General features: G+C 33.1%; 3 protein-coding genes and 1 long non-coding RNA gene across 4 annotated transcripts in view; 1 reads left to right on the top strand and 3 right to left on the bottom strand.

Annotated features, from left to right (window-relative positions):
- The window catches only part of LOC119828791 (exocyst complex component 5), an 11975-nt gene extending 3866 nt beyond the window's left edge, over positions 1-8109 (bottom strand). The window contains exons 1-13 of the mRNA XM_038351047.1: positions 7812-8109; positions 7600-7731; positions 7366-7473; positions 6979-7176; positions 6067-6315; positions 5604-5821; positions 5064-5291; positions 4678-4837; positions 4252-4395; positions 3655-3743; positions 3028-3217; positions 1749-1905; positions 1108-1295 (exon numbers count right to left, since the gene is read on the bottom strand). Of these exons, the coding sequence (XP_038206975.1) occupies positions 1108-1295; positions 1749-1905; positions 3028-3217; positions 3655-3743; positions 4252-4395; positions 4678-4837; positions 5064-5291; positions 5604-5821; positions 6067-6315; positions 6979-7176; positions 7366-7473; positions 7600-7731; positions 7812-7844 (2094 nt within the window). The 5' untranslated portion in view covers positions 7845-8109. The remainder of the gene's footprint in view (positions 1-1107; positions 1296-1748; positions 1906-3027; positions 3218-3654; positions 3744-4251; positions 4396-4677; positions 4838-5063; positions 5292-5603; positions 5822-6066; positions 6316-6978; positions 7177-7365; positions 7474-7599; positions 7732-7811) is intronic.
- Positions 8110-9214: 1105 nt separating this feature from the next.
- Positions 9215-10490, top strand: LOC119828588 (testis-specific serine/threonine-protein kinase 2). The gene has a single exon (XM_038350796.1). It carries the CDS (start codon positions 9357-9359, stop codon positions 10389-10391), a length of 1035 nt encoding a protein of 344 aa, XP_038206724.1. The 5' UTR covers positions 9215-9356; the 3' UTR covers positions 10392-10490.
- Positions 10491-14430: 3940 nt separating this feature from the next.
- On the bottom strand, positions 14431-15656 carry LOC119828680. The gene is made up of 2 exons (XR_005287779.1): positions 15585-15656; positions 14431-14666 (listed from the first exon to the last, which is right to left on the bottom strand). It is a non-coding gene; the product is annotated as an uncharacterized LOC119828680 (long non-coding RNA).
- A 2234-nt stretch (positions 15657-17890) lies between these two features.
- Positions 17891-19131, bottom strand: LOC119828543. Its single transcript, XM_038350727.1, has 3 exons — positions 18902-19131; positions 18282-18361; positions 17891-18164 (listed from the first exon to the last, which is right to left on the bottom strand). Exons 1-3 carry the CDS (start codon positions 19005-19007, stop codon positions 17913-17915), a joined length of 438 nt encoding a protein of 145 aa, XP_038206655.1. The 5' UTR covers positions 19008-19131; the 3' UTR covers positions 17891-17912.
- Between the last annotated feature and the right edge of the window lie 2213 nt (positions 19132-21344).

Genomic DNA, 21344 nt, shown 5'->3' with positions numbered 1-21344 from the left:
GTGACTGGAGAATTGGGAGACAGTTTTACCGTGCTGAACAATGTTCGAAGAGCACGCGAGCGAAGCCGCGGTCAGTAAGCTTGTATAAAATAATGTTCTACACATCGGTATGCATATTCATGACAAGCTATAAAAAGTTGGCGTCTAAGGTTTAATTTTATATAACGGTGGTGAAATCGGTATAATATAACACTATCCGTATTTATTTCAATTGATTAATAAACAAAATATAATAGCCTGCAGAATCGGGTTACGCTTCAAGTCCGAAATTACCCATTGAGTGAATAATTTGCTCACTACTGTGGTCAATACTTTCCTTATCCCGTACTCCTTAAAAGCGGCCATCACATACGCAGACGTAGTGCCTCTAGTAGTTAGTTTATGGGCGGTGGTTATCGCTTACCATCAGGCGAACCACCAGCTCAGTTGCCCGCTTATGACATAAAAAAGACGTAAAAAAAATCGTGAATTTCCTGTTTCGTTTCCGTGGGATTTCCGAGATAAAAACATCCTAAGTTCTTTCCCGAGTCTCAAACTAACAATCAATCCGTTCAGTACTGTCCCAACAGTGGGAACATCTCTACACAGGTCTTATATGAAGGTTCCTGCCATAATACACCACGCTGGTCAAAATCCTGTTGGCAGATGTCGACGTTGAACTTATGATTCTCGGATTCACGTTTGCCATCACCATATCGATTTCAAGTCCGAATTCATCAACACAGAGCCACCAGTCATCACTGCTTCTTACAACCATCACATAAATGGAGATGAATGAAATGAATCAAAGGCTCTCGCCACTATCCTACTCTACAATCGGCACAAAGGCTCTCACCGCTCGCCAACTCTACAATCAGCACAAAGGCTCTCGCCACTCGCCAACTCTACAATCAGCACAAAGGCTCTCGCCACTCGCCAACTCTACAATCAGCACAAAGGCTCTCGCCACTCGCCAACTCTACAATCAGCACAAAGGCTCTCGCCACTCGCCAACTCTACAATCAGCACAAAGGCTCTCGCCACTCGCCAACTCTACAATCAGCACAAAGGCTCTCGCCACTCGCCAACTCTACAATCGGCACAAAGGCTCTCGCCACTCGCACTCACCAGCGTCTCGCCCTCGCAGACCTGGTGCAGGTTCTCCGGCTTGACGAGCAGCAGGTTGCAGAGCGCGTGCAGCGCGTCGAACAGCGCGTGCGCGGGCGCCGGCGCCGCGCCGCCCCGCGCCCGCCCCCGCCCGCGCCCGCACGCCGCCGACCGGTACTCCTTCACGTCGCATATCGCTATCATCGCACCTGAGGATGGACCCGGAATAAGTTTCTGTCAGCTCACTCAAATATTATACATCAAATCAGATATAAATAGATAGTAAGATAGCAAGTAAGGTCTCTTTACGACCTATTTCAGACGCTAGTCTTTCACAACGTTAATACTATTCAGTAGTTTAATGATTGTGCAGGCAAATAAGGAATTTTTTATTATTTTTATAAGTGAAATACAGTTTCGTTGGGGTTTAGGGGCAGATGATATACATCTATTTCACTGATAATCGATTTTCTTAATGGCCAAGACACAAAAGGCATCTAGCTTTCTGTTCCTGCCAGACCGAGGCTTTTTTTTTGTGAATCCCCACCGAGACTTCAAACCAGAATCCAGGACCCTTCGGTTCTACTCTCATGCGTTAATCACTGCACCAAGGATCAATCAAATATGATTCTGAAATAAATATCTCAAAGTCATTATCATACCTGCAGAATTAAACTGGAAGTTCTGCAAATGATCGTATATGACTCGATGCAGGCGCACGGCCAACTCCAACGTTACCGCGTTCAGGTTGTCTCCATCCAGATTGTCGTGGATCTTGTCCATCACAGTGTTGAGATACGACACCACCGCAGTACACGCCTAAGCGAGAAAATACATGAAATTTTGTATGGTGTGAGACAAATAAAAAAAAATTAATAAAACCCCTCTTCTGGATCACTCGGTTTTTTTAAATTTTTGTTAAAACCGCAGCCAGTAGGTTTAGCCCCTTCGCATATAAGAACGTGCTTCCGACCGCGGTTTGCCCCCGTGGGATTAGGATATTTACGAATGATTTAGTTATCCCAAGAGAGCATATAATCAAGATAAGAATCATCATTCATCACTCAAGCCAGCTCATACCCTGTCTATATTGTATACAAGTTTATTTATTGATATGTGTATAATTTCATCAAAATCCGTACAGCAGTTTCAACGTGATTAACGAACAATCATCTAAACAAACACATTTTTAATATTAGTATGAAGTGTTATATAATATAAGTAGCTTTAGACCGCGGCTTCGCACGCGTTAAATTCGGAGTAGTTTAATAGATGTAATTATACATATAAACCTTCCTCTTGAATCACTCTATCTATTAAGAAAACCCCATCATAATGCGTTGCGTAGGTTTAAAAATTTAAGCATACATAGCGACATAGGGACAGAACATGTGACTTTGTATTATACTATGTAGTGATATAGTGTAAAGTGTGATAAACACAAACTAAAAAACCTCTTAACTAAAAACTAAAGCGTGATAAATCTCAGACAAACTTAGAGCTTAGACGACAAACATGCAGTGCTCGAGCATTTAGCTATTATAAATATAGGCTCGAGCATTAACAATCAACAGCTTCCAGCCGCCTTTGATAACTGCTGGAGCAGTTTATATCAAATGCTCTACAACTAGTAGGTAGCAACATGGATTTTGAGGCAGAGAAACTCACTTCTGCTATTACTCATACGACACAAGACGTAGAAATACAAAATTATCATGAAATCCCTGGCGAATGCTTTGTTGTCTTTGCAACTGTTTCAGCGGTTTCATTCAAGACTGTATTCACTGTGTGAAAGCAGACCGTGTAAGTCAGCTTTTAGAAGATACATAGTGGAAGTAATTTTAAACCACAATTTTGTAATCACCGCCAAAACATGTTACAAATTCAATATGCCTAGGACTTTTGCTTGATGCTTTTTAATTTTCTAGCATTATAACATACTGGAGAGGCCAAAGTGTCAATATCTCCTTCAGGTTTAAAGTCGGTTTTCTTCTGTTCCGTCTGCAAATACAGCTTCACCCAGCTAACTATGGCAGCGATGGCTCTCTCCAATCCAGCATCCAATTTATTTTCTAACTGCTCCATTATTGCGTTTTTTCGTTGCAGGCATTCCGTTTGCTTGCTCGTTGAACTATAAGGGATAAATATATTTAAATTTATACATAGCTTGTTTTAATATAAGATTTCCTTTGTAATCGCTTACGTTAAATTAAAGTGTTGTTGTTAACATCAATGTTATAAATTTTAATTTTGGGACATTCTCTAATATTATTAAGTCTTATTAATTAATAATTAAAAAATATTTTGACTGTTAGCTCATAGAATTAATTTAATGTATAGACTAAAAATGTGAATTTAAATCACTCAACAACATTATGGGCAACTTGAGAAAAAATATATCATAATCATATAATGTGCAAAATCTTTAATAACATTTTTTATTTTTCAATGTATAACCATGTTCAAGCGAAAATGATATGTTATAAAATTTCTGTTACATACGGTGGATTCAAAATTACTAGAATTTTGTATTCACATTAATTTCTTAATCATAATAAATATATTTACCTCAAGCAGGGCAACACTGACTCCTGAAAATGCTCTCCGAACATTTTAACTATTGTGTTTGTTTGATTAACGATTTCAAAGAAATAAATCTGAAACAAAGATATTGAAATATAAAACATATTTAAACAAGAAAGACATAACAACTATATAGATGAAACTGACAACGCAACTAAACGAAACTTAGACACAATCTTATGGCACTTGACATATATTTAATTAAAACTGAATTAAATAGAAACAGAGAAAATAAATAAAATCCAAAAAGTTTCACATCTGCTGGATATTCTTTATGTAGTAGCTAAAACGTGTGTTCATTAGTTAGTATGACAATTAATGTATGCATCAAAAGTGGCAAATAGGCTACCACTGACGTCAAGAAGACATCAAGAAGTGGTGAAAGTGGAAGTGACACTAAATATAAAAAAAAACTAGCTATACGCCCCGGATCCGCCCGGGTAGTAGATCCGACCGCTAGTTGGATTAAAATGCACTTGGTGTGCAAATTAGATTAAAATCGGTTGAGTAGTTTAGGAGTCCATCGCTGACAGACTATGTGACAAATAATTAATATATATCAAGATATAATATACAACACACCTGAGGCAAAGATTTTCCTTCAGCTATTGGTATAGATTGCAGACCCAAATCCAACGCGTAATCAACATGTTCAATAAGCAGATGTTGAATAAGCACTTCCAATAAGACAATTGCGGTCCCGGGTAATTCATTAGATGTACATAGCTGGAAAGCAAATGTAAATTAATGCACATGTTATGAGTATAAAACTTTGTTTTATATTTACTGTAAGACCCTAAAAATCATAATTCCTTAAAATTCTCAGCTATTCAATAAGTAATAATGAAACAATATTGAAAAACTTATAATGATTAGTTATAAACACCATGTACTTAAAGAAAAAAATTACAAATTGTAATCATAGCTTTAACTTTCGCTCTAACAGTAAGTGTAGATTTTTTATCTACAATTTACAATGTTCGATAGACAAATGAGTTATTTAATTACAGTTTTGCATCTCAAGAACGAAGTTTTAGCATCATTCAACATCCTCTGCACCAGTTGTTCACTAAGGAACGTCTCGCCGCCATAGTTTTCTATCTGCGCTATGTTGATGTTGGCCCTTGTACCAATCACTGCTTGTAAATCTCGACGTAGTTCTTGAAATCTGAAATGTTGAGAAGTGGATAGATAATATATATTATTATCCTTTATTATAATATAGCCATGATACTTTGAATCATTAATTAGTGTCTGTCTGCTTGAGTTTGTTCCGGCTAATGTGCTGGCAGAAAGACGTTTGTTATGTATAATATTCACAAGGATTACAGGTAAATTTAATGGATACTAAAATGAACCTTACAGCTCTCACATAGAATATTTTCACAACTCACCCTCCACCCTGAATCTGTTTTTTTACATGTTGTTTCTCAACATAGTATGCGTTCAATGAACTGGATAATATTGATTTCAATCTCCGTATTTCCAAAGCCGGGTAACCTTCAGTGGCTCCGGCCATGGCACCGTTTATTAAAGCCTCTCTACGCAATTCTCCAGTCGCACTGTTACCATCGGCTGATACTAAGTTGGCAGCCACAAGCTCATCGCATACACGTTGGGTACTGAAAGCGGTAAGTATTCAAAAGGGGTTTTAATTTTTTTTTGTTCAAATAACATTGCTGCAAAATTGTTTGTGATTGAAATTTGTTAGTTTAATTGTGAATAGTACGAATGCCACGTCAAACTACTAACGCTAATTTAAGAAAGCAGTTTAAAAAGAAGGAAATTTGAAATCCTTAAAAATTTTGTTTATTTTAATGCACACAACTAATTCTACATATAATACTAGTACAATTAAAAAGTTAAAGTAAATTAGCTTATTTTGTTGGAACCAGCTTATATGATCTATTATATATTCCTATAGTAATCCTTACCTTGTGTAAGTATCATACAAATTACGTAGATACTTCTCAATGTCATTCTTATCTGCAAGTTTTGTCTGTATGTACTTCTGTAGCTTCAAATGGAATATATTCAAAACAAATTTACTCATCACTTGGTCAGGGTTTGGAAAGACATTGCTAATTATATTGTAATTCTTCTTGCAAAGAGGCAGTACAGATAGGAATATATCTTTTCCAAGGAGAGTATTCTAGAAGAAAGATGTACCAATTTTTATTAGTTAATTTTTTGTGAGATTGTAACATTATATATATAGAAATAGGAGAGAAAAATCATTTTGGAAATTAATTGACACTATCAAAGACAAAGTGAAGATGCGGCTTTCATAATGGAGATTTTTTTTTATTTGGTCCAGTAGTTTTTAAGTGAAAGCATTACAAATATACAAATAAATACAAATGTTTCTCATTAATAACATTATTATTTAACACATACCATTTGACTTGTCTCTATGTAAGCATCTACACACTGCGAGTATCCTTTGAAGTTTGTCATAATATTTGCAATGTCTTTCATTTTAGTCATGTTTCCTTGATTTTGTGCCTTGACAAACTCTTCAATTAGATTACGCTCAATCTCATCATACTTGGCCTCAATTTTTTTCCTGGCAACCTCAAATTTATCAGGCGGCAACTCTTGAGCAATGGTGTATAATTTTTGAATAACATCTGCAGCTTCATTGAGCTAAAACACGACATGTAGTTGTATGAAAGTATGAATTGGTCAGAGGAATACAATGTTGATATTACAATTGTGAGAGTGATTCCTTCATTGATAAGAACACATCAGAATTTTAATTAACATCAACATATCAACACATTTATAAGAAATTTGCTAATTCTGTTAATTACATGGAATGGAATTGGCAATGAGACACAAAAGGAATCTTTTTCATGTCAAGCGATATTAAAGAAAGTCATACATTTATATAAAAAAAGGGACAACATGGAAACAAGGAAAAAGGAAAGCTATATCTATATATATAAAAGAAAGTCGTGTTAGTTACACTATTTATAACTCAAGAATGGCTAAACCAATTAGGTTGAAATTTACTATAATTTAGGTACAGAGACAGTAGTTTAAGACCCGAGAAAGGACATAGGGTAGTTTTTATTCCGGAAATCTAACGGGAACGGGAACGGTCGGTAACCGGTTGTCGGTAACCCCCTGGATTTGTCTTAACCGTGACGACGCGGGCAAAGCCGAGAGCGGAATGCTAGTGTATTAATAAAGAAAGAATCATAAAAACTGGTTCACCCAGTAATAAGATATGACGCAAGAAACACAAAATATACTAATGAATTCATCCTCACCATTATTTTAATGAGTTGAAAATGTTATTATTACCTTATTAGGATCACTGAATAGGTCACTCAGCACAGGACCAGGACTTAGAAAATTTGCTAAGTGTGACAATAGATCCCGTGCAGCGGCTGCCCTGGCTCTCGGAGCTCTTGCAGCACCCAGTTTCTCACCAACATCTAAGGCTCTACCACCACATCTTGACATTCGCTCATCCAGTGTACTAAATACTGATACACAGTGCTAAAAACAAATATGCATTAACAACACATTGTGCTAATATAACACCAAATGAAAAAATATTTTTAAACTTTTTAATAGCAATGATCTTATACAAAGCCAACAACTCCAAAATTAAATAAACAAAGTATATATAATCACTTAGAATTAGAGACTATAAAATATAATTGAAGATTAGAATTAGATACACACTGAGTGTTGATCCATAATCTCAGCCAGTTTAGCAACATAGATCTTCTCTTCATCCTGTACTGCTTGCTCCAATCTGGCACATTTTCTCTCCTGCCTTTCTTGTAAAACCTACATGTATTAAATAATCAATATTAAATATTATATATAAACACTTAAAGAAAATACAACACAAGGGTTCATTCATTAGTGTTTTATAAGATAGAATTTCTATAAAATAATGGATTTGTAAGATACCTTTAGGTCTTGAATAGCTTGCGTAAATATATCGTGGATCATTTCGGGATCAAATTGATCATCCTGTAAGCGACACTCTTGCATACTGCGACGTACCATTCTCTCTACAAACTCATCAGGATCAAATGGATCCTAAAAAATAGTTAATTCGATATTTAAAATATTTTGCATAATGACAATACACATACAGTACTAATAAGTATATAATTTACCTGCTCCAATTCTCTTATATATTGGTTCATCATATTGGCAGCCGGAGAATATAAAGTATTCAATGAATATTTACAGTGAATATATTTAAATTCTCACTTCTCCTCCCACTTACAGACAGTTATTTGATACGAGAAATAACACTAGTTTGCAAGTTATTTAATTTTAAATATACAGTCACTTGTATTATTTTTATATTTTTTATGGTATCTTAAATTTTATATAGATAAACATAAGAATTGTATTTTAATTTATGTTCAGCAATTCACAAGAAAACTTTTCTAATGTCAGCACTTGACAGTTGACAGTTGCATTTCAATGACAGGCCGCAGACGACATCACAAATTGAGCATTAGCAAAGAGCACAGATTAAGAACTAGTTACAACAAGAGTAGTACAATAATACGGGTAAGCACTAGTATAAGCGTAATATAATCTATGAGTTAGTATAGTTACTATAAAAAAAACAGTGGTGGCTCAGTGGTGAGGACCTCGGACTTTAAAAATCAACAAATCGGGGTTCGAGACCAGGCGAGCGTGCAGGAAATAATTTGATTTTTCAATTTATCTGCGCATGTATAACATCACCACTGCTCAAAACGGCATAAGAAAACATCGTGAGGAAACCTGCATATCTGAGAATCAAAAGTTCGTCGACATGTGACATCTGCGAACCCGCACTTGGCCAGCGTGGTGGATTATGACCTGAACCCTCATTGGAAGTCTGTGTGCTAGCAATGGGACCATATATAGGCTGATGATGAATCTATCAGTTATTCTATCGATTATACACTTATATACTAGTTACTCCGTAATGTAACGTTTAATGTTAATCTACTTAGATACCTATTGTCATATGAATTGTTAACCGTTATCTCCGTCACGCAGTATTAATGGATACTATACCAAACAATAATACATACAAATAATTCTAACAATAATGTATTATAATAACATAAGTACTCTAAACTTAATCAATGAAAACTCAAGCAAAATCTTTATTCTATAATCCTGTGTGCATTTGTGTTACCACAGATCATATGTAAACCTTACAGAAATCTTGGATTTGTACTATTATAAATAATTTTTTAGAAGAGGAGAATTAACCAAAAGTATTGAGAACATTAATTTTATTATGACCAAACAAGCATACCTTGAAAATTAATTCTCTCAGAATTTCAATAAAAAAAATCGCCTCTAATAAGACCTATACAGGCATAATTGAAAAACAATTTAATTTTAGAAACAAAAGAAAAAAATGTACGTCAATGTAGCAAATACGTCTTTTTGGAAGACTTCTTGATAGTGAAAGCGTTTTTTTATATCCAAATTCTTTGTGATGTCGTAATATATTTAACAAAATTTCGTGCGTGATATTAACGTTTACAATTATCATATTACTCTCTTATATGAGAGGTGAGCGAAAAATACCTACAAAATATTGTTTGAAAAGTTTGACAGGAGTGCCACTGAACATTGTAGACCTATCGTACACGTGAGATGTCCAATGTATCCTAAACGGGTTAGGATAAAGTCGATAGAGCTCCATGGCTGAGCGTCTCAGCCCTCGCAGCTCCGAGGTCAATGCCTTGGAACAAAGAGGCTATTTAATTGGCAAAAAAATAGGACAAGGATCGTATGCAACCGTCCACCTAGCAGAATACTGTGATGCATCTAGCCCAAAGCGAATGCACCTGGCATGCAAAATATTTGACAAAGAAAAAGCACCTCGAGATTTTTTAGAAAAGTTTTTCCCTCGTGAACTAGATATTTTAACAAAAATCGAAAATCCTCATATTATTCAAGTACATAGTATATTACAGAGAGGACCTCGAGTATTTATTTTTATGAGATATGCCGATAATGGGGACCTCCTAGATTTTATTAAGCGTAATGGGGTTGTCCCAGAAAACCAGGCTAAGCTGTGGTTTAGGCAGATGGCAAGCGGTTTACAATACTTACATAGTAAAAATATTGCTCATAGAGACCTAAAGTGTGAGAATATTTTGTTATCCAGACGTTTTAATGTGAAACTAGCCGATTTTGGTTTTGCCAGATTTTGTACAGATGGTGACAACAGACGCGTACTGAGTCAAACGTACTGTGGGTCAGCCGCTTATGCTGCCCCAGAAGTTGTGAGCGGAACTCCATATAATCCCAAACTCGCAGATGTCTGGTCGCTTGGTATCATTTTGTTCATAATGTTAAACGCATCGATGCCATTTGATGATTCAAATCTCCGTAAGCTACTGAAAGATCAAATGTCACGCAATTGGGTATTTCGCTCGAGGATTCGAGATTCCGTTTCCGCAGCGGCTAAGTCCATCGTGCGTCATATTTTAGAGCCGGATATCACATTACGGTTGACTTTGGATCGCGTTTTGTCCCATGAATGGACTCGACCGCGTAAGGACAAAAGTGCGAGTTTGATGGGACGTTTAGTGCAGTCTGCTCCCTCAGCCCCTCACTCGCCAGGAAAGCATGATGAAGCTGGCACATCGGCAGGTCTACGTGTTTCTGGAGATCACCGTGAGACTGAACGAGAGAGACACGATGATATCAATATCCGTTCCCACGCCTAGCTTTCATATTGATAACTAAAGTGGCACAGAGCAGTGTAATATACTTTAACATTTTGGACATAATATTGCAATTTAAAATTACCCATTATATTTACGATACATATTTTTATTTTTATTTTATATAATATATATGTATATTTTTTTACAATTGACGTCACAAGCCGTTAGCCGTCAATGGTAAAAATAAACGTTTTATATAAAAATATTGAAACGAAATTGTATTTATTTTTTAATCCTTAAATTAAGAATTTAGAATTAATTATCTGCATGAATATTTTTAAATAACACTAAAGTCATTAAATGAGCATATTACAGAGTAGGTTTGACAATAATCGAGGGATGAATCATGGGGTCAAATGTTCGAATAAAAACAGTGAGGAGAGTTCTGTCAAAGAATTAGTAATTTTTTACTTTATTTCAATAAGTTAACATAGGTAGATTTTATTTAAATGCATTAATTAAAATCCCAGTAAAACTTGACGCCAAGTTTGTCTAAATGGGCCATTTTAAATCCGGTGTTGCTGCTGAAAAACCAATAACGCCAAAGGGAATCTTATAAAATGGAAATTTAATTTGAAATTCCAAAATGGAAGTATTTTGATTATAAACGATATTCACTTTTGATATAATACTGATATATTCCACATAGATATGTGTTATTTGATGATGTATTGTTTCTGCGTTTTGGGGCTGGAAAACGAGTAGGTATAGATGAGAACTTTATTAAGAGTCTGCACAATGTAGGTCCATTTTATAGAGATACAAAATCTTCGCTCACCATTATACTAATGCGGTATACAGGTTCAAAAGGAGGAATTGTATCCAAAAGCACCACTGAAAGAACTTCGGTTGCTGTAGTATTACCTAATAAAACAGATACCAACCGCTTTAAAATTTATTTTTTTACAGAAATAAACCCTTTCTAATAATTTGTCTTAAATACACACCAAATTCATATCGGAATATTTTGTAATTTATTTCTCTTTCTTTTCCGCATAAAATTATGTAAAATAAAAGATGCAAAATGAATATAATCCAATACAGCCACATGTCTACTTTGAACCAGATTTATCATTGCATAAAACGGAGTTTCTCAAAGTTGATTTTTATGTATGCCTTTCTACATTTAACGATAAAAAAGTTTGGAAAATCCAAAAGTGCACGCCTCATAGCGGTCATTTAATTAAAAAAAAAAATAAAATAAATAAAAAAATGAATAGAAAAACATCGAAGACTTTAAACCTCCTCGCAGTAGTCCACCCAGAAAAGGAATAAAAGGTTACTACACAAGTATTGTAAAAGCAGCATTATTTACATAAATTTAATTTGCTTATTTATTATAATTTATAAAATTATAATATATAAATTAAATTTAAATAACGGTGTTTGCCTTGTTACGTTAAACTTTAATGATTGTTTATAGCATCTTAGACTTTGAGAAACTCAATGTGTAAAAATTGATTTAACGCATTGAATGTAACTTAATTACTTTTAAGATAGAAACCAAATGGTAAAGAGTATAAAATTGAATGCAAGTTGTGGTAGTTCAATATTTAGGTTAATTTGTGTAATTTGAAATATTAATTTAGTGTCGCATTTGGTAATTTTAATAGGATATATGAGGTACCTGCTACGTCGGTAAAGTCACCTGATTTTATAATATATATTTTTATTACTTATCAAACAACATTAATGGTTATAATAAAAGACAATGATTTATATTTCACTGCCTTTCAAAATAGTTTTTACTATATTAACTGTGCTAGGGACTGCTTTTACAATGATTTTGTAGTTAGACGCTGATAGCTGAGTAAAACTGAAAGCGATTGAGACTTGATGATTACTGCTGTCGTAATCGACTTTGGGTGAAGATAACGAATGCACTCGTACTTCTACATAGCTCACTTCCATTCCATCAGGTATCTGCAATAAAAAGTTTAGGCATCAAAGCAGATTTTAATGTGATGGACCCACTAAAAATCTTCATTAGGCAAACCGATCGCTTTAAGACTTTGTTTTATATTATGTAGTGATAGTGCAAGACCCTATGTAGTATAAGTCCCTATGTCCCTATGTGTGCTTAAATCTTTAAAACTACGAGTGATTCAAGAGGAAGGTTTATATGTATAGTAACATCTGTTAAACTACTCCGAATTTAGCGCGTGTGAAGCTGCGGGTAAAAGATAATATTTAATATGTAATTAATTTTTTTAAAGATATAGGTTAAAGAATTCTTACATTAATTATTTTATGTAACATTTATGCAATAGAATTTAAATAAAAATAAAATTATAATAAAATAATAAGGGTAGAAAGGTAGAATCGAACAATAATTGCTGCTTTAGCACAGAAAACAAAATGCATAGGATAACTTTAGAGAAATTAATAATAAGCTATTAAATATATTACGTAGCATTACAGCGTAAAAGGAAAGCTTCCATAAATGCTATAATACTATACTAGTAATAATACATTATCCATACACATGCTATGAATAGAGATTATCGAAATTAAGTAGGGGTATTACCTACTATAGGTAATGGGTAAACAGAGCAGAAACAGCTTTATCTTTCTATCTCTCATGTAGATATATGAGAGACAGTAAGACAAAACAAATATATCAAAGCAAATATAAGTGTTTATTTAATCACCTGTATATCCTTATATGTTTGAAAGTTTAATGGCAAAATTGTTCCTTCTAATATTTGAACAACGTTACCAGTGTCTTCTCCTGAAATATATTACTTATTAATAATTTTTTTACATTATTAACGCCGAACCTAAGATCATAAATAATTATTTTTATTCATAATTTATATAATCTAAGTAGAATGGATAAAAAAAGACAGGAAATAAGCGAATAATATAAATGAACCTACTTAATGTTTTGCAGTTTATGTAGATTATGTCGTATCATTAAGTAATAAATTCAATATAAAGCATGTTAAATATTTAAAATTACATACCAAATTTATACACATAGGGCTTAAGAATCGCACTGAGATTACAATTAACGCCACTAAATAAAAATAAAAATCCAGCAAAAATGGTAATCTTCAAAGTTTTCATGGTTATCTCTCCTTCAAAATATTTCAAAATAAAAAATCGCAAGTTCAGTCCATTTATATAAGTTATGGTTGTAAGTAGTATAGGTACCTACGTATATTATAAGTAGATATAATATTATGTGTATAACTAATTACTTACCCATACGGGTAAGTAATTAGTTTAGTAATGCATATAAAAATGGTCATTAAATATTAAAATAGAGCAAAAGTTTTTTCCTTAATGACGCGAAGCAAATGTATCGGTTTAATTGGCGTAGAATTCTGAAATTTCATAAAATACTTATTAAGGTTTTATATGGCAAATGGTACAACTGATACAAAATTGATAAAGTTCTTAAAAATTAGTATAAATAAAAATAGTGAAAATGATTTTACAAAATTGTTTCCCGATTTATTCAGATAAACAATAAATAAATACTATTTCATTGTGTGTACTAATTAATATTTAATTAATAGATTGGCACGAATTTGTAACAACTAATTGAAAATTAATGTTCATAATATACTGAACTTGTATCGCACAATTACTTTAAAGTTTCCAATTGTAAAAACGAATATAAATTCGTACTTTAAATATGCTTAAACCGTATTAACCTTAATTTTTTGCGTTTCGCACACATCGCGACGAAAACGAGGCGTCAGCTGGCATCGGTTCAGAAATGATATCTTTTCATCTGTCTACTTCTTCTTGTGAATATACCATGGTCATTCATATTGTGAGATCTAGAACGAACGCACGACGACGCACATACACTATATAGTGAAAATGCTGATTTGGAGGGAAACCACAACAGTTATCAAAATATTATTCTTTACAGTATGAAGTTACTTTAGTATTTTAACATCCTGTAAGAGAGGATAGTGAAAATATGTACATATATATGTTCATTATACATACTTTAATATACCTATTATAAAATATTTGTTAGATAAACAAATCTGAAATGATGAAAAAAAAAAACACACATTAATTAATTTATATCATTGTATATTTACGAACTTATTAGTGAATCGTAAGATATTCCTTTGAGACAATCACATCACTGGTTGGAACAGCTTTTACTATGATTTTATATGAAGACATACTTAATTGAGTGATACTGAAGCCAATAGAGACTTGTTGCTCATTGTTGTCGTAGTCTACTTTAGCTGGGGATAGTGAGTGCACTTGCACCTCTACGTAGGTAACGGACATTCCATCGGGTATCTGAAATCAAAAAATCGGTTAAGTGCTGATCGAACTCGTCCCTAAGGGTCTCGTAAAAACAAGCACCGCTTAATCTAGTTTTTATTATTAATATATTATTACAGAATACAATTTTTTATTTTAACTGTCTATCTATCACAGTTCATAATGTACAGCCTAGTGACAAACGGTCAGAAAACAGACAGACAACGAAGTCATAGATTCCGTTTTCCCTGTGGATACGGAACCCTCAAAACAAATAGGCTATGAATGGAGAATCTTCTGTTTCTTCGAATATCGTTTAAAAATCTATTTAGCGCAATCAGATTTAACATACATAATTATATTGCTCATATGATATTATATTTATCCGTATTTGTTTATTACACTTTTTTTGCATTTTGTGCAAAATTTTTATGTAAACAAGGAAGTATGCGTACGTGTTATAATATAGTAGATAGCAGCACTTATAGCACAGATAACATAATACTATCTTATATTCCGTATTGTATTGACTGTGGTAGTACCAACCTAAACTACTTTTTAATTCCTGAGGAATAATCCGAAGAAATATTTATGCAATTAAAACGTAATAGATAAGACAAAACTAACTCGACCGATATGTAGTTTAACAAAAGTCTTAACCATTCGAAAGCATTATTGTACTTGTACACATTATTCTGTGATATTGTGTTTACGAAGTTACATGTAGGCCAAGCCGTATTTATTCACGAGATATTAAAAGTAAATTACCAACATAAGCCAATTCCGACTTTTTTTGTAAATTCTCCAAAATAAAACATGTTAAAACAGTTTAGTATGCGACCAAAATTGTTCATTTTTTCTATGCTTAATCTATCTAAATCAATCTATATTTTTAACAATTAATATGAAAATACGAAGAGAATAAGAAGTCTAAGATTAAAAATATATATTTACCTTAATATCTCTGTACGTTTGATAGACAAAAGGCAGTATTGTCCCTTCGATTACTTGTACAACGGTCCCATAGTTATTTCCTGAAATATTATAATTTTATTGATTACTAGCTTCCCGCCAGCGGCTTCGTCCGCCTCCATATTGTTCTTACCTTTTAAACCTCCCCTGGACTATTCAGAATGCACTAAAACCATGATTATAAAAATCAGACCAGCAATTCTCGAGTTTTAGCGAGACTAACGAACAGCAATTGATTTTTGTATATAAGATTAGACACATTTTAGGTACCTAGAGGTAGGTGATAGGAAATTCTTATAATGTCAAAATGTTTTGTGAATGAATTTTAAGGAGAAGCATTTTAAGGAGAAGAAATTTTATTTATATTATACTATAAATATTTTCAATTTACACACAAGAAACGTATAAAAAATCATCTTAGCAATCTAGTGTTAAAAAACGTACCAAATTTATAAACATATGGGTTAACGAGGGTTGTAAGGCAGCCATTAACACAACTAAAGAAAAATATTAAGCCAACAAAAACGGTAATCGGTCCGGTTTTCATGATGAACGTTGCACAAAAAGAATAGGAAATATCAATCACACACGTTATTTATACTTCACCGAAATTAATTATTGTAATTTCTTTATTAAATGTATATCGAAATTTATAATTACATTAGCTATGCATGTAAATAATGACCGTTGTAATGTGAAAAAATGATTATAAGTTACATAAAAAGAACTTTTTTTTTTAATAAACCAAAAAACAAAGCAATATTCAACGGCATCTCAGTTTTAAGAAAAGGCGAATTGTAGGCGAATGCAGTTGTACAATTACACTCATCTCCTGGCATCATATTATCAGTAACAATAATTATGAATTAAATGAGCTGTTGCAGTGGACCGAATTTTGGGAGATTCCCTAAAAGAATAAACACAGTGTTTTTACTTTCCAATTTCCAATCGATTCATAATTTTGTCTGTTATAAGAAGAATATGTGCTTCTTATGTCAGAAGAACGAATATTTTTTTGTATTAATCGTCTCGATTAAGCTAAGCTATATTCATAATATCCGAGATCCACACTGATCATGTTGCACGCAGTTCTTTGTTTCTTTTAGTTAACTAGTAGTTCATGTTAATTCAGATTTACTATATTACAATACTATATAACGATACATATTTATTTATTTTGCAAAAGAAAATATTAAATGCTTATAACATACCAAATCTATATATGAATTGTCTGGCCTGCACATAAGAGCAACAGTGAAATATACAAAATGATATAGCTAGTGTAAATCCAGGAATCTTCATATTGACTCTTTTTGTAAAGGTTACTTACTGCATGAACGTACGTTCATTTAATAGTAGGCAACACATCTATTTATAAACGCAAATATCCTATTACCAAAACATGTATATTTTTGTACTCAAATTATACGCTTCTTAATTAGAAATTCTAGTGTTTTTCAATTAGGCTTAATAATCTATTTACTTTGTCTTAGCATTTTGTAATTCTCTCATTTACTACATGCTAATAATAAGCCTTTTAGACTGACAGCTAATTATAAAAATAAATAGAATTTCAAAATTTACGATGAATATTTTCTGATACCAACTAGATCAATAAATTTAATTTTCCTACATATTGGTGGCAGTGTAAAAAATGGTTCTTCTATATTATCTCATCTATTTTAAGTAAACGAAATAATCACAAGGATACGTTCAAGAATCAGAAATTCAACTAGATGCCGAATCCGCTTTCCGCTATAGAGCGCGGGACTAACGCTAGAAGTGACGTCAAGGTTTGTATCCCTGAGTCATAGATTACAAAATATGCAGTTAACCTCTCAACCCATACTATATGAATCGAGTGTGTGTATGTATGTGTGGGTCCCATGTAGTGGGAACAAAATACGGCATGATGATAAGGATGGGTTTTTCAGTCCGTACATCGTTGTATGTCGCACGTCGAAGCAGTGGATCTTGAAATAAAGTGATGATTGTCCATTTACTTGCTTATGTGGGTAACGTCACCATGCTCAATACGGTAAGCAAAACATCGTGAGGAAACCCACATGTCCAAATACCAAAAACTTCGATGAAATGAGATATCTACCAACCCGCACATGGCCAGCGTGATGCATGTGTTCCAGCAGTGGGAACATACGAACATGAATATGATGACATCTATAGATTTCCTGATATATACATAAAATATTCGTATTATGATAAAAAGTTAATCATAAACTGTGCGTAAGAAATACATTGTCGATATTGTGTCTTAATTAAAACAAAAACCTCATTACACAATTTTATTACCTATTTGATATCATTGCTGTCCACATACATTTCAGTGATAGTAACATTATTGTTATCCTCATTAAGGACAGTTGTATGATTGCAGAGCTGATATGTTTTTATCACAGCGTTTCCGAGGTACTTGTGGTTGGGATCTTGTCGTACCACCTGCATGTACTCGTCCCCAAGGGTGAACTGCACCAGCGGTGGAGCCGCCCAGTCACATACCACGGTCACTGCTTTATTAATTGCTGGTGGGTTTATACAGTACAACTGAAATAAAAAGGTGTATATAACAATGAATCAATGAAATTAAACAATTTCGTCAATAAAGCTTGTTAAACTTACTGACGTAATTGTTGTATATTTCGAATTTTTAACTTAATATACCTTTTGGTGAGCTGCCGATACTCCTGGGTTAATATACAAAACAGGATAATCCATTTTGAAGCGTGATGCATAATCCGTATCTGAAAATTAATAGTAATTTACTTAAAATTGATAATAACGTTTAACAAAACATTCCAATTATAATTTTATCTTTAACTATTTTTAATTTTATATTTAGGTACTACTAGCCGTTCGTCCCTGCTAGCCCCGATTTATCCGGGATCAAAGCAATATATAATATAGATCAAGACATTCACAGACAACGTTATTCCTATATGAAAATTATTTTTTAAAATTCGTTAAGTATATCCAGAGATTAATTACCCTATTCAACAATGACATAAACTCACAAATTCACAAAGTGCCATTTATAATGTTCCTAATTTCTAATAGATTTTATGCAATGTTTCACAGTCACTCATATGACCGCTGTAAACAAGACCAGATTTTTCATGGTTATTTTTCATTATAGTCTGCTCAATATATGGGTGAAGATAAATAAATTCTGCTACTACTAAAAATTGATACTAAAACCAAGTATACAACAACTTTAAACAGCATTAATATAACAGAGTATATGTACTTATTTTAGAAAACATAATATATTTGTAAATACATACCCTTTGTTACTTGAGTACAATGAGGAGGATATGCTTTTTTTTTAATTGTTGCCTGTATTCCAACCGCTAAAATCACAACAACACCGAAAAATTTACAAAAATACATTTTCGACCGCTGTCGCTTACTTGTCTAATTTATATGAACTTGGACAGTCCATACGGAAAGGAAACACCGAATGTATCGCATATACGCATCTATCTATTTCCTCTACGCTGATATAATGTATTATTAATAACAAGTTTATAATATTATCATGTTGCTTGTTTGAACACATTTCAAGATAAACTGAGGTTGCTAAGTTATCAGTTACTAGCTTTTCGTCCGCAGCTTCGCCCGCGCCCTTAATGAGAAGATTCGGGATGTTTCCCAAATAGGTACCGTTCCCGTAGGATGTCCGAGATAAAAACTATCCTGTATTTTTTCTCTCTTTTCCCGTAATCGCCGATTTTCTTAACATCTGATGGACCCTTTTTATAATGGACAATTGACCATCAAATGATCGACCATGCTTGTCGGGATTCACCTCACTCTACACACAGCTTTAAAGGGAAATGTTCATTCTAGACCTAATGCGAACATTATCTTTAAATAAATAGACATAAACTTTTAATTGTTATATGGGTAATATAAGGTTACGAATTTTATACATATTTTAATTACCACCACAATACATTACGTATAGTGTGTTAAGAAAAAAAAATCTAAATATTCGAAGTATAAATGGTGCTTGTATCATAATAACATTAAATTTTCGAATTCACAATCGATACAAATCCCGCCTCGTGATCGAATTTTGTTTATTCTTTCAAAATTTATCATTTATAAAGCATTTCAATGCTATAAAACTAAAATTAAAAAAATGTTACAGATGTTATTATACATGTAAACCTTCCTCTTGAATCACTCTATCAATTAAAAAAAAAAACCATCATCCGTTGCGTAGTTTTAAAAAATTAGGTAAGCATACAGAGGGACATAGGGACATAGGAACGGAGAAAGCGATTTCGTTTTATACTATGCAGTGAAACATATGTAGCTCTTGGACAGGTCTTCTCAGTTTTCTTTGGGCCCAACACATTATGGAGAATGGGCATGCCCCTTTGTAAGAATTATTTATGTCAAATATATTTTGGAATGATGAAGCACTCAGAATAATTTAATTTATGTACGCTTAGTAATTAGACAGCTTTCTTCGTAAAGCAATACATTATAATATTTTGAACAAAATAGCTTAATATTTAAATAGTAGATATTTAATTTTAACAAATATTTTCTTACCGATTAGGTACCCATCTACATGTATAGCATCCATGCATCCGTCCGTGTATCCATGCATTTATAAAATACTAGACGCTCGTCCCGGGTATTAAGATTCCTGCTTTATCCCAAAGGAGTATTTAATCGGGATAAAAAGTATCCTATCACCAAAGTCAGCTCATACCCTCTCTGTATACCAAATTTCATCAAAATCCGTTCAGTAATTTCAGCGAGATTGAAGGACAAACATCCAAACAAAAACTTGCATATCCTGCTAATCCTACTTTCCTACTAATATCCTACTAATATTATAAATGTGAAAGTTTGTAAGGATGTGTGTGTGTTTGTTGCTCTTTCACGCAAAAACTACTGAACCAATTGCAATGAAATTTGGTACGTAGACAGCTGGACAACTGGAATAACATATAGGCAACTTTTTATCCCGATATTTCTACGGGATACGGACTTACGCGGGTGAAACCGCGGGGCGCAGCTACTTTAGAATGTGAGTGTGATATATAAAAAAGTATCGGGGCGTAAATGTTAATTAAAAATAAATTTAGATGTTACAATTTAAAGTAAACAAGCACAAGCTTTATTTATAGAATCAACAAAATTATTTCACATGCTCATAGATAGAGTACTAACTCGTAAGGAAATTTTGTAATACTTAATAAGTGTGCAAAGTTTCTCTTTCCATTTGAAATTATATTAAAATCGAGTCTAAATAAATGGGTTACCTACAGCAAACCTACAAATCTACAAACATACATATGAAGCTAATAAATGAAATTCAGAAGTATGTTTATTATCATTTACTCATTTTGTTTTGAATACAATTTTAATTCCTCTATGTTGTACCAAAGCTCTGCATGATATAAAGCAGCAGTTTCCACTTCCATTTCCGCAGCAGTGACTGTAAATTATTCGAAATTTTTGATACGCATTACCCACACTCATAAAATATGGATAAAAATTTTAGGTAGGTAATAGCTGCTTATTATTAATAAAATAAAATGAATAAACATACGTCTTAAATTAGTTATAATTGTGACATTCTTTTTTAGCCGTGCTAAATCAGAGTCAATTTCGTCTTGCAATTTATCGTAAAACTCATTATTGTTTACATCAATATATTGTAATGAAGTTGTTATTTGCACATTATCCATTTTTTATTATTTTCAA

This window comes from Zerene cesonia, chromosome 8 (assembly GCF_012273895.1).
Source record: "Zerene cesonia ecotype Mississippi chromosome 8, Zerene_cesonia_1.1, whole genome shotgun sequence".
Taxonomy (NCBI): domain Eukaryota; kingdom Metazoa; phylum Arthropoda; class Insecta; order Lepidoptera; family Pieridae; genus Zerene; species Zerene cesonia.
This window is presented reverse-complemented; position numbering and strand designations above follow the sequence as displayed.